The sequence below is a fragment of the Lissotriton helveticus genome, chromosome 7, assembly GCF_964261635.1.
Source record: "Lissotriton helveticus chromosome 7, aLisHel1.1, whole genome shotgun sequence".
In the NCBI taxonomy this organism is placed as follows: domain Eukaryota; kingdom Metazoa; phylum Chordata; class Amphibia; order Caudata; family Salamandridae; genus Lissotriton; species Lissotriton helveticus.
In genome coordinates, this window is record NC_136068.1 from 1,597,306,055 (window position 1) to 1,597,318,480 (window position 12,426).

Genomic DNA, 12,426 nt, shown 5'->3' on the forward strand with positions numbered 1-12,426 from the left:
CTGTGAATGTTCTTCAGTGTAGTTTACTGCTTGTGTATTACTTTACACTCTGTTGTGAATGTTCTTCAGTGTGGGTTCCTGCTTGTGTGTATTACTATACACTGTGTTATGACTGTTCTTCAGTGTGGTTTACCGCTTGTGTTTTACTTTACACTCTCTTGTAAATGTTCTTCAGTGTGGTTTACTGATTTAGTGTATTACTTCAAACTGTGCTATGAATTTCTTCAGTGTGGTTTACTGCTTTTGTGTATTACTTTCCACTGTGTTGTGAATGTTGTTCAGTGTGCTTTAGTGCTTGTGTTGTGTATTACTTTACATTCTGTTGTGAATGTTGTTCCCTGTGATTACCTGCTTGTGTGTATTACTTCACACTGTGCTGTGAATGTTCTTCAGTGTGGTTTACTGTTTGTGCTTGTGTATTACTTTACACTCCGTTATGAGTGTTCTTCAGTGTAGTTTACTGCTTGTGTGTATTACTTTACACTGTGTTCTGAATGTTCCTCAGTGTGGTTTACTGCTTGTGTATTACTTTACACTCTGTTGTGAATGTTGTTCCTTGTGCTTTACTTCTTGCGGTTATTACTTTGCACACTGTTGTGAATGCTGTTCAGTGTGGTTTATTGCTTGTGTGTATTACTTTACACTGTGTTCTGAATGTTGCTCAGTGCAGTTTACTGCTTCTGTGTTTTACTTTACACTGTGTTGTGAATTTTGCTCAGTTTGGTTTACTTCTTGTGTGGATTACTCTACACTGTGCTGTGAATGTTGTTCAGTGTGGTCTACTGCTTGTGCATTTTACTTTACACTGTGTTGTGAATGATGCTCAGAATGGTTTACTTTTAGTTCTTTAGAGTTGGTGCCACACCATCAGCCGTCATAGGTCTTATATTTGTTATATTGTTTCTAAATTAAGTGCAATCTGATAATCCATCTGGGTTCCTAAGACCCACCAGTATTTGGCTCTGAGTCTAAATACATGATGAAAAGGGTTCAGAGTTAGGATGCTTTGAAGATCAGAGAGCGCCTCGGAGTGTTAGAGCTTCTCATTCTTGCTTTCATGTCTTAATTAGACTTAAGATTCTCTGTATGGGTTTGTGCATCTTTGCTACTCTCCTCTCGCCCCTATTCTGGCAGCCCTGTTGTTGTCCTCACAAACTTGACATCAAGTGAACTCACTAGAGGTGCCACTGCTCTAAAGGCCAACCGCAGATCAATTGAAAATTTCAATCCCGAATTAGTCTTAAGGATGAGTAGTAAAGCATTTCTTATTGTCACCTAGTCCTTTTATATTGGTGAGACAGTAGGAATGAGAGGCACAATTCTTTAGGCAAAAAGCTTTTTAATAATCAAAACTGTTTCCAAGTCTGGTCACGAAGATCTCCTGTGTTGTTAAATAGACATGACAGGAGAGATGTATTCGCCCTCATTAGGTTCACCGACGTAGAGTAAATGATTGCTACTGAATTTTCCAGCACGGCAAAAAAGGCACACAGTGGTACAAATCTCTTGGGTTGCAGAGAGGGAGAAGAAAGGCTTGAAAGCAGATTTACTGACCTTTTGCGCAAAGTTTGTGTCACAAACGTGATGCAAACTGGAGCAAATGGTTGAATTGTTATTTACTTTCCAGCACAAAACTTGTTTTCTACTGGAAAGTACCCTAAAGTAACATTACATAGCGCTACTTTTCTTCAACGGGTGTACCAAGGGTGGTACATGGGCATTCCCATGCAACCAGCCAACCGGTTTGACACAAAGCCCTATTTACTAACTATGGTAGACCGGGATTTGCGTAAAACAATTACACCTTCTCGAGATAGGTTTAATGTTAGGGAAAAGTTTGGAAGTGCACTGTATTGTACAAAAACTTGGAAAAGTATTAAACTATGTCTAGGAATTGTATTTTGTACACAAAACTGTGCAAAACATCACACATACACTTTGCACCTAGGTGCAAGGGTGTGTGCATGGCACAAGACAGCCAAAATTAAGCTAGTGCAGGGGGAGAGAGAAACAGCACTATATCTTAGTACACATGGCTCTGATCTGTTGTCTTCTTTTAATGCAACACAGTGCTGCAATATTTGTGGCTGTGCTGCATTGCATTACTTCTTTGTAAATTTGACCCTTGGTTTGTAAGGAGAAGGTGGGTACAATCGAGAGACGCACAATAAAATGGCAGCCGAGAGGGGCACTAGCAGCTCCTAGCAGTCCCAAATTATTGTAGCCCCCTACTTCAAAGGCACTTGCATCATAGTAGTGATAATACTGATCATTCATATAGGAAACACCACAAAGCGAATTGTCTCTTGACACTTAATAATGGATGTTATTACTGCTCAACCTAGTGGTCCTCATTTTATCGGTGTCCGAAGGCGGAAAGGCTTAGGCGACCCCCGTCAGCACTGGAACCTGTGACCTGCAGGTTCCATCCAGATCTTTGCATCAGGTGATCATCCTACAAAGCTATCCTATTTGTGAAATGGGAAAATGGCTCTTTGAATAATGGTTGCCCCTCCAGGTGGGCTGGGAAGCAGTGGGACGGGTATGCACATAGAATCTATATTTGTCTAGCACCTGTTGCCACATTATGAGGAATTCCAGTCATTCCCGATGTGAGTGATCCACAGAGTGGAATGTAATCTGTTACAGATCACACAATGCTATATGACTGAGTGAAGATTTGAAATTTCCTTTCCAGCTTTAGCTGGTTTACCATCAAGATCTCCTCAACCTCGTGTCGCTTCAGGATCATTGTATATTAATTTCTGACAGGTCTGTGTATCACACACAAGTCCAGCTACAAATCCATGTCTTTTTTCCTCATTTGGGAAATTTGAGATCCACGCCTTGTAGTCTAGCTTCTTCTACTTCAGCACCACCTCCACATAGTTGGCTGGGTAGAGGCCCACCTGGCCATGGGTGGTGATCCCCTTGCACCAGCCTTGTTCATCCTCATCCTCAATCTTGGTCAGCTCCTCCCCTAAAGACAGAAGTGAAAGTAGTTTAGGAACACAGCATTCTATATTGAGCAGAAAGCACTTTGTGCTAGAGCAGGCATAGTGTTCAATTTTGAGCAGCAGGCGGTCTGTATAAGCACAAACACGCAGCATTCAGTACTGAGAGGAGGACAGAGGGTACTTATGTGTAGCACTGTCCTGCAGCTTACTGTCTAATACACACACACCACACATACATACTTCGCACATCCCTGCTATCTAGTGCAGGGTTCTCCAAAGTCAGTCCTGTAGAGACAGATCCATGCCAGACTTTTAAGCTAACTACATGTATCTAAATTGGGATATGCTCAAAATCTGGCATGGATCTGGCCCTCCAGGACTGACTTTGGAAAACCCTGATCTAGTGGTTCAGACAAGAGTAGACAAAAAATCTCTTTTTGGAAATTCGGTCGATCGGATGGAGATCGGTCCTTTGTAGAAGTGTTGTGCCATCTGTACAGTCCGATGCATCCCAGTTGTATGTGAGAGCTACTTAAATGGAGTGCGGCAGAGATAAGTGTAAGGACACGTATTTAGCAGGCAAGGAGAGGCTCCATCACTACTGAATAGGACACATTATTTTTGGCTCTCGAAGCCAAGTCTGACAATATGCCCAACACAACTTAGACTGGACACAACAAACAGACGTGGGTATGGATCATTATTGACCCACCAACCGAGGGGGTGTATGGAGATCCCCCAACTATTATGGGCATCAACGAACCCACGTGTTCTTGCTTTCTTCAGCGTATCTCTCATGCTGGGCTTCTCCTCCTGGATAGTCACTCATCCTGTGGGGCCAGGCACACTCATTCCTTTTCTCAGCAGGCAGGCAGTCATGCTTCCAAGCTCTAGGCAGGCCTACAGCTTCTCCAACAGAAAGTGCAGACTTTAGGTGAGGTTCTGTCAACTTTAACAGCCGCCACCCCAAGATGTGATTCAGCCAGAGCATGGACAGTAGTCCCATGCCCATTATGAGGACACATGTTGTGCAACCCCAGAGGTCATAAAACAGGTCCTGGAGTTGATATTACCATGGACAGACCAAGGGCTCTGTACACACTAGATCTGCGGAATGCCAAGAACAAAATAAAAACTCTGGATACCAGTTTCGTAAGCAGTTGGGCATTCAGGGCAGGGGTAGGCCTATGCTCATCATTCTAACTGCGTCTAGAATCAATAAGCAAACAATTTATGACTCGCACCCTTGTAGAATTCACTTGAATCTGAAGTTGCAAATATATTGATATTTATTAATTCAGCATCCCAGAGATACATCTGTAAAACAAGGATTTTCATCTTGAAACTTATTTTTCTGATGGGCCTCATCACCAAGATCATAAATGCACTAATTTCTTGGGAGCTCAAACACATGAGTGAAACACCTTTCCTGAAAAATAAGAATGAAGGCTCATGCATCGTATCCAACTACAGGCCCACTAATTTGCATTAAAAAACCTCTGGCAACTGTGTCCCTGGCTGTTTTCCACAAATTGTCAGAGCACCGGCCTGACTGACTGCCAGCAAATTGTGGGACTAATACTACACTGTAACACCTCAGAATGGGAGCTCTTGGTTGCCTGAGGTGGGGCCTGTGTGTGGCCTAATACTCTCTGCTCTTTAACACCATTAGCTATGGAGCGCTGCTCGACTGGCTAGGTAGGGCCGAGGGCGGAGGACTAGGAGGGACAGCTGAACTCGGTTCAGGCTTGATGTGTCTTTCATTAATATACATGAGGTAGGTTGCAATTTGCTACCCAATGTGAATTTCTAAAAACACAGGGATGGTGGTGGACAGCAGACCACCATGTCTGTGCTTCCTTTTAAATTAACGGAAAACAGGATGTATTGCAAAAAGAAAAATCAAACATTTTAGTTTGATTATTTAAGTACAGGCAGTGGTCAGTGCTCTCTGAAAAAGTGTTTTCACATGCATTTAAAAAGGGGAAGAGGACCCCTTCCTGTTTGCAAATGGGTAACCACCTACTTGAAGTAGGTGGTAAAATGCAAATGTTTTGCGACATTTCGGTGACAAAACATTCATACATAGCTCTGTGAGTCGCTATTAGGAAGGGGATGCCCTAAACATGCCCCATCCTAATCATACACCAAGATGTACACTTTGGCCGGCTCCAATGAAGGCTACAGTAGCAGCCATCAATGTATGGGGAAGATGACAAACTTCAAATGAGGCTATAAGAGGTAGGTTTGGTGATCTGACTCAAACATGCTCTAGAGCAGGATCTGTTTCACTGGCTGAAAGACAGATCCAGCACGTCTTCCTTTTATCCGGATGAACATATCTCTCCCCATCCCCTACTCCAGTCCACTGCTGGGATTGAACTACTAGAGGGTAGGAGTGTGCAAAGCATGTGACTTTCGACCTGCCAAAGAAGCAACTGAGCTCTATGATAACAGGCACAGGAGTCTTGTTCCCAGCGGCCCCCAGATGTCCTCTACAAGCAACAATCGATGATGCCCTGCCCTGTGGAAGAAAGTGGGTGGTGGGTTAAAACGAAAAATGTCGGGGCGTGGCTAAGGAGCCTTTGGAAATGGCCGCTGAATTCGGGAGCTCCGCCGAGACGTGAGGACTCGGTTCGGCTCCAGGACTCATTTCTTCGTTCTGACCCGAAATTCTCTCTGCACCAGGCGTCGGAACCACGGCTGCTTTTGTGCAGCCAAAGAAATTGCTCATGGTGAGCCCAATGCCCTTATTTTCTTCAAATTGTTGTCGCGCCTCGGCGCAATTTCGTGGCCGCCATTTTGTTTTTGGGTGCTGCCGCTAATGACCGTTTTTACTGCGTGAGAGGAATGTTTCTCTCAGAAGACAGGCATTTTTGGCCATAATATTACTTTTCATTCGTGTTTTCACCATTTTTACTCATTTTACTTATATTGGACTATCTGCTCTTCGTTAAATATGCTGTTACTTTGTGTTTTTTTACTTTCCTGCTTTAAATTGAGTTTTCAAAATCCTGCGACTGCTTGCATAATTCTCACATAGAGGTTACTTTTGTGTGGGCTTTCATGGCGACACCTCGCAACAACCGCAGTGGGTCTCTTTAATCTAAAGAGGCGGGTTTGGAGGATTTTAACCCTTTCAGTGTCCTACAGGAACCCATGGAAGACTCTATTAAAGACTCTAACACCCCCAAGGGGTCTGCATCATCTTCTGGTTCCCGTCAGGCTACTAAACAAAATACCAAACTCCCTTCTGCCTCTGCGTCGTCGTCTACTTCTGGCAAACGAGTAAAAGTAAATCCACCATCTCCTACTTACTGGACCTCCCCTATTTCTATGGAGCTTATACTTGATGAAATTCGTGCTCTTAAACCTCACATGGAGGAAACTAATGCCCGACTACAAAACCTAGAAACTTCCTGGTCGCTCACTGAACAGAGAGTCGAGGACTTGGAGAATCGTGTGGATTTGGTTCAGGAAATTACCACTCAGGTTCCTCATATGTCTAAGGAGATAACGCACCTCAAGCAGCAGATTGAACAATTGGAAAATCGCAAGAGGCGTAACAACTTACGCATTTATGGTTTGGCTGAAGGTCTTGAAGGTCCGACTCCGATTTCCTTCTTTCAAACTTTCTTACCAACTCTTCTAGGTCTCCCTGACAGTCCAGTCTTGAATATTCAGCGGGCACATCGACTTGGCCCACCTCCTCGCTCTGCAACATCTTCTTCAAAACCTAGAGGTGTCATCCTGTATTTTTTAGAATACACCGATTTGCTCAAGGTTCTTCAAGCTTCTAAACAACGTGGAAAGATCATCTGGAATGGTTCTAGTCTCTTTTTTGCTCAAGACTATGCCAAGGTAACTGCAGATCGTCGGAAACGATTTTTGGAAATGAGACCAGCTCTACGCAAATTGAATGCCAGATATGGCTTATTCCACCCTTGCCTCTTCAAGGTAACTTATAATAACAAGGCAACTACTTACGAGGATCCTGAACTTCTCCAACAATTTTTGAACAACTGCAGAGTGGAGTCCATGGACATACCTCGACCATAAGGGACTTATACTTCATTTTTGACAATGTTTGTCCTTGTTGTGTTCTTTTCCCTTCTCCCGTTTGTATCATGTGACGATTTGTTTGTATTATTATTATTGTACCATGTGTCTTCTTTGATATGTTGTGCTTCGCTCTATAATTTTTTCTCTCTCCCGCTTTTTCCCATGTATTGGTTTCGTGGTTCCTCATTGTCTGTTACTGCTTATGTCTTTCCTGGATGCTGTTCCCCTCCTGGCGGTCTCGTCCTGGAGTTTCCTGTTTGGCGTTCCATTTCGGTCCTTATCGTTTCTCTGTATTATATCCTTTGTTGCAATATTTTCTCAAGATCTTTTCTCATATTTTGTTCTTTTTCACTTGTCCCTTTTCTGCCTTGTCTCTTCTTTTCTTCTATTTCCTTTTATCTTCTTTTTCTTTTCTCAATTCCTTTAGTCTCTTTTCTTTCCTGGTTTTAGCCTCTAGTTCTCTCTTATCAAATTCTACATATCTTCTTATCTTCCACTATTTCTATCTTCTCTACTTCTTCTTCCTTCTCTTTTATTATCTTGCTATATTGTTCACACTTGTTCCAGTTCAATTTTTTACTCATTTCTCATGCTATGGTTGGTTATTTTCCTATCTTTAAACATTTCCTTGAGTTTTAAATGTCAATTAACATAATTTCTTGGAATGTTAAAGGTTTGGGGTCTCCCATTAAAAGGCAACGTGTTCTTTCTCATTTAGCACATTTGAAAGGGGATATTGTGCTCCTACAAGAAATTCATATCAAAGATGTTGAAGTTTGCAAATTACGTCGTAATTGGGTAGGCCATGTTTTTGCATCTCCTGGTTCGGGCAAACGTAATGGTGTGGCAATTCTTTGTCATAAACGATTGAACATTCAACTTATCAATCAAGATACTGACGCTGAGGGTAGGTGGATTGTGCTATCGTTGTTGGTTAACAAAATTCCTTTAACTATTTTTAATTTATATGCTCCCACTGTACCTGATAAATTGTTTTGGCCTCAAATTCTTTCTTCCATGATGCAATATACTGACGACTATTTTATTTTAGGTGGGGATTGTAATATGATTATGGACCCATTTCTAGATAGGAAATCTAAATCTCGTTTTTCTCCTTCTCAAGTCCATTCTCAATTCACCTCCGCTATATCTCAAAGGTCTCTTGTTGATTCTTGAAGACTTTGCAACCCTACTTTGCAAGAATATACATATTTTTCACCTGTCCACTCCTCCCAATCTCGCTTAGACTACATTTTTATTTCTAAGGCTTTATCCCAACACATTACTCACTCAGACATTTGTTCGATTTTGATTTCTGATCATGCTCCAGTTTCCCTACATCTTGACCTACTTCCTCCTGTTAAGGGCACTAGAAGATGGAGGTTCAATAATTCCCTTCTCTTAGACAAAACTTTTACAACTGTTTTCCATGATTTTGCATCTCACTTTTTTACTGATAATGAATGTCCTCAATCGTCTCCTCAATTAATTTGGGACACTTTTAAAGCTGCTTCTAGAGATTTTATTATTTCATATGTTGCTAAGAAAAGACGTCTAGCTAATCAGTCCTTAACATCATTAACCTCCCAAATTAAACAATTAGAACATTCTTACTATTCGACCAAATCTCAATCTGATCTTTCTCAGCTCATAAATGCTAAACTTTCTTTCAATAAACTATCCACAAATTCTGCCAACTTATTTTTGCTTAAGTCTAGTGCCAAATATTACTCCACACAAAATAAAGCTGGAAACGTACTCGCTAATTACCTTAAAGTTAAAAAGGAACGAATGAAGATTGAATCGATAGTCTCTAACACTACTCTTCACAAAGATGAGGATATTTTAGCCGAATGTACCAATTTCTATCAAACCCTTTATACTCCGGAATCACCTCCTTTATCCACTTACATTGATCGATATTTATCCTCCATTCCCTCTCCCTCGTTGCCTGATGTGGACTTTTCCTCTTTAGACAAAGATATTTGTTCTAAAGATATTTTGGATGCCATTCATGTTCTTAAAAAGGGAAAAGCTCCTGGCCCAGATGGGTTCTCGATAGAATTTTATTCGCATTTCTCCAACTTACTTGTTCCCAAACTTCATCAGTTATTTTCATTTTTTATTGCCTCTCAGAAGTCTGAGGGTTCTTTTCAGGAAGCTCTGATATGCCTTCTTCCCAAAGATAACAAAGATCATACCTTATGTAAAAATTATAGACCTATTTCTTTGATTAATCTCGATTATAAAATATTTGCAAAAATGTTAGCTTTACGTTTAGACAAAATTCTCCCCCAACTAATTGGTAAAGAACAATGTGGTTTCATTAAGGGGCGTCATCTTTCGGATAATACCCGTCTTTTCTTTAATGTTATTAGTAAATCTCAAACCTACAATCAATCATTAGCTGCTATTGCTTTAGACGCTGAAAAAGCCTTTGATCGAGTTAATTGGACATTTATTTTTTCTACACTTACATGGTTTGGTTTTGGCTCTAAATATCTTTCCTATGTCTTGTTACTATATTCTTTTCCCAGGTCCTTTATTTTTGCTAATGGTCTTGTGTCTTCCTCTTTTCCTCTTTTTCGAGGTGTTCGTCAAGGATGTCCTTCATTCTCCGCTTCTTTTCTGACAAAGATCCGTTTGAACAATGATATCACTGGTTTTCCTTATGTTAAGACTCATCTAAAACTATCTGCTTATGCAGATGACATTCTTTTATTTATCCCCAATCCTCAGACTTCTATCCCAGCTTTTCTTTCTGAAGTTTCCCATTTTGCAATGGTATGGGCTATAAGCTCAATGTCGATAAATGTGAAATTCTTCCTCTTAATACATTTTGTTTTCATGCTGATTTCTTGGCCTCTTCCTTTCATTGGAGTCCCTCTAAAATAAAGTACTTAGGCCTATGGTTCACTTCTTCTATTAAGGATACGGTGGATCTCAACATTAAGCATTTGCATGCCACTTTATCAGATTCTACCAAGAGATGGCACCCTTTATTTCTATCTTGGTGGGGTAGATGGGACTCTATTAAAATGATGTTAGTCCATATAATCCTATTTTTCTTATCTAACCTCCAAGTTAATATTCTTCAATCCTGTTATAAATCCATTTATTCCATTTTATCTCGATTTCTTTGGCAAAATAAAAAAGCTAGGATGTCTTTTTCCAAACTTAAACAACCTAAACATTTAGGAGGAGTCAATTTCCCAGATTTTTCTTCTTATCATACCTCATTTTTTCTTTCCCATTCAGTTTCTTTATTATTGGAATCCACTTCGGATACTGTTTCTTCTCCGTTGTGGGCTGAGGTTGAATCCTTCTTTTTTCACCCTTTTACTTTTAAGAAATGTGTTTATCTTTCACGTATTCCTCAGAAAATGTCTCTTCCTAGTCTCAAAACATCCAAGAAACTATTCTCTCCCCTGTTCCTAGATGGCCTTAATGACCGTGCTAGATTTTTACAATCTCCTATTTGGTACAATCCTCTTATTAAAATTAACAATAGGACTTTTTTCTGTAAGGAATGGCATGAATGTGGACTTACTTGGACTCATCAGTTGTTTCAAGATGGTATTTGCGTTCCTTTTTCCTCTCGCCAATCTACTTTCTCTCTCCCTCCATCTTTCCTTCCTAAATATAATCTATTAGGCATGGTTGTTCAAACTAGTTATGATTCCCTTTCTACCTCTGTTTCTCAGACCAAAGTCTCTGCTCTTTCTGCTCTTAATATCCCCTTCCTATTATCTTCTTCTTCGGCTTCACAAATATACAAAAAATTACAAGCCACCTCTATCACTGGAGAAAAATCAAAAATTGAACAAGCTTGGGAACTAGATTTAGGTGAATCGCTCTCTATCCCAGAATGGCAATAAATATGGAACAAAATAAGGAAATCTTCTAGAGCAACAAATACTACTCAACCCTATTTTTTATTTATAATAGACTTTTTATCACTCCCTCCAAATTACATAAACTAGATCCCTCCATTCCTTCCACATGTTGGTCCTGCTCAGATACACAAGCAGATCTCAAACATATGCTTTTTACATGTCCTCTGATTCAGATTTTTTGGTCTAAGGTATGGCAACAAATTAATAAAATCTTTTCCACTCAATTCCCATTTTCCCTTCCTCATATTTTTCTAGGAAGTCTCTCTGACATATGGTCTTCTGTTCCTTCTAATACCTCCATTATTGACCTTCTTTTAGCAGTGGCATTTCAGCAAATTACTAAATCTTGGAAAAACACATCAAATGTCTCATTTCAGGCTTGGTGGTATGGCGTTTGCTTTAACCATAGACTAGATAGGGCTTATGTCTATCCTGTTTCGCTTGCTATTAAGCGTGATTTGTTATGGTTGCCCATTACCACTTTTTTAGATATATCAGCCCAAAATCTCCCGCTACATTCTCCCCGTTTGGAAGAAGTACCCAAACCTCCTTGATGTTGATATAAATTCTTATCATTGTATTATTTATTATATGTAATTCTTTATTTTTAGTTCTACTATGAATTTTCTCCTTGGAAGATTTGAATATTTTTTGCTTGATACGTTTTATTTATAGAGACTGTAATATAATTGCTTGCTGATTCTCCCCTTTTTCTTTTCCCCCTTTTTTCTCTTTTATATTTTTCTCCCATATTTCATTGTATTATTCACATTATGAAATGCATTATATTCCATTTTTGATATTGTACCATGTTTTTCTTGTTGCATTCTTTATGCTTAATAAAATTTTCTTTGAAACTAAAACGAAAAATGTCACTTTACCAAAAATCCTTGCACTCTAGCATAGAGAAATGTATATCAAGTAATAGGGGAGTGGTGGTGTATGAGAAGGCATGCAGCATTCAGTATTCAGCAGCAGGCAATGCATGCTGTATAGAAGCAGGCATGCAGCATTCAGTATTCAGCAGCAGGCATGATGTATAGAAGGTGGCATGCAGCAATTAGTATTGAACAGTAGGCATGTTCTGTAGAAATTAGCATGCAACATTCTGTATTGAGCACAGGCACACCATGTAGAACAGGCATGCAGCATTGAGCACAGGCATTCAGAATTCAGTGAAGTGGAGGCTGATTGGACAGAAGAGACAGTGAGAGGCTGTGCAGGAGCAAGAAGTGAAGAATAGGAAGGCTGTACATAGCAGTAAGAAGGAGCAGTACAAGGTAAGGACAGCACAAGATATGGAAACAGGAGGAAGTAGCAGCACAAGGTATGGAAACAGGAAGAAGTAGCAGCACAAGGTATGGAAACAGGAAGAAGTAGCAGCATAAGGTATGGAAACAGTAAGAAGTAGTTGCACAAGATATTGAAACAGGAAGTAGTAGCAGCACAAGGTAACCAGCACAGCTTCTCATTCAAGAGCAGCAGGTGAGCAGTTGTACAGAACAGGCGGT

The 12,426-nt window shown here is 40.3% G+C and overlaps 1 protein-coding gene across 5 annotated transcripts in view; it reads right to left on the reverse strand.

Moving 5' to 3' along the window:
* Window positions 1-1,319: 1,319 nt before the first annotated feature.
* The window catches only part of LOC144770566 (protein kinase C and casein kinase substrate in neurons protein 1-like), a 232,088-nt gene continuing 220,981 nt past the window's right edge, over window positions 1,320-12,426 (reverse strand). For all 5 annotated transcript variants that reach the window (XM_078655199.1, XM_078655198.1, XM_078655195.1 and 2 more), the window contains one exon: window positions 1,320-2,980. In XM_078655199.1, coding sequence (XP_078511325.1) covers window positions 2,969-2,980 — 12 coding nt within the window. In that variant the 3' untranslated portion in view covers window positions 1,320-2,968. The remainder of the gene's footprint in view (window positions 2,981-12,426) is intronic.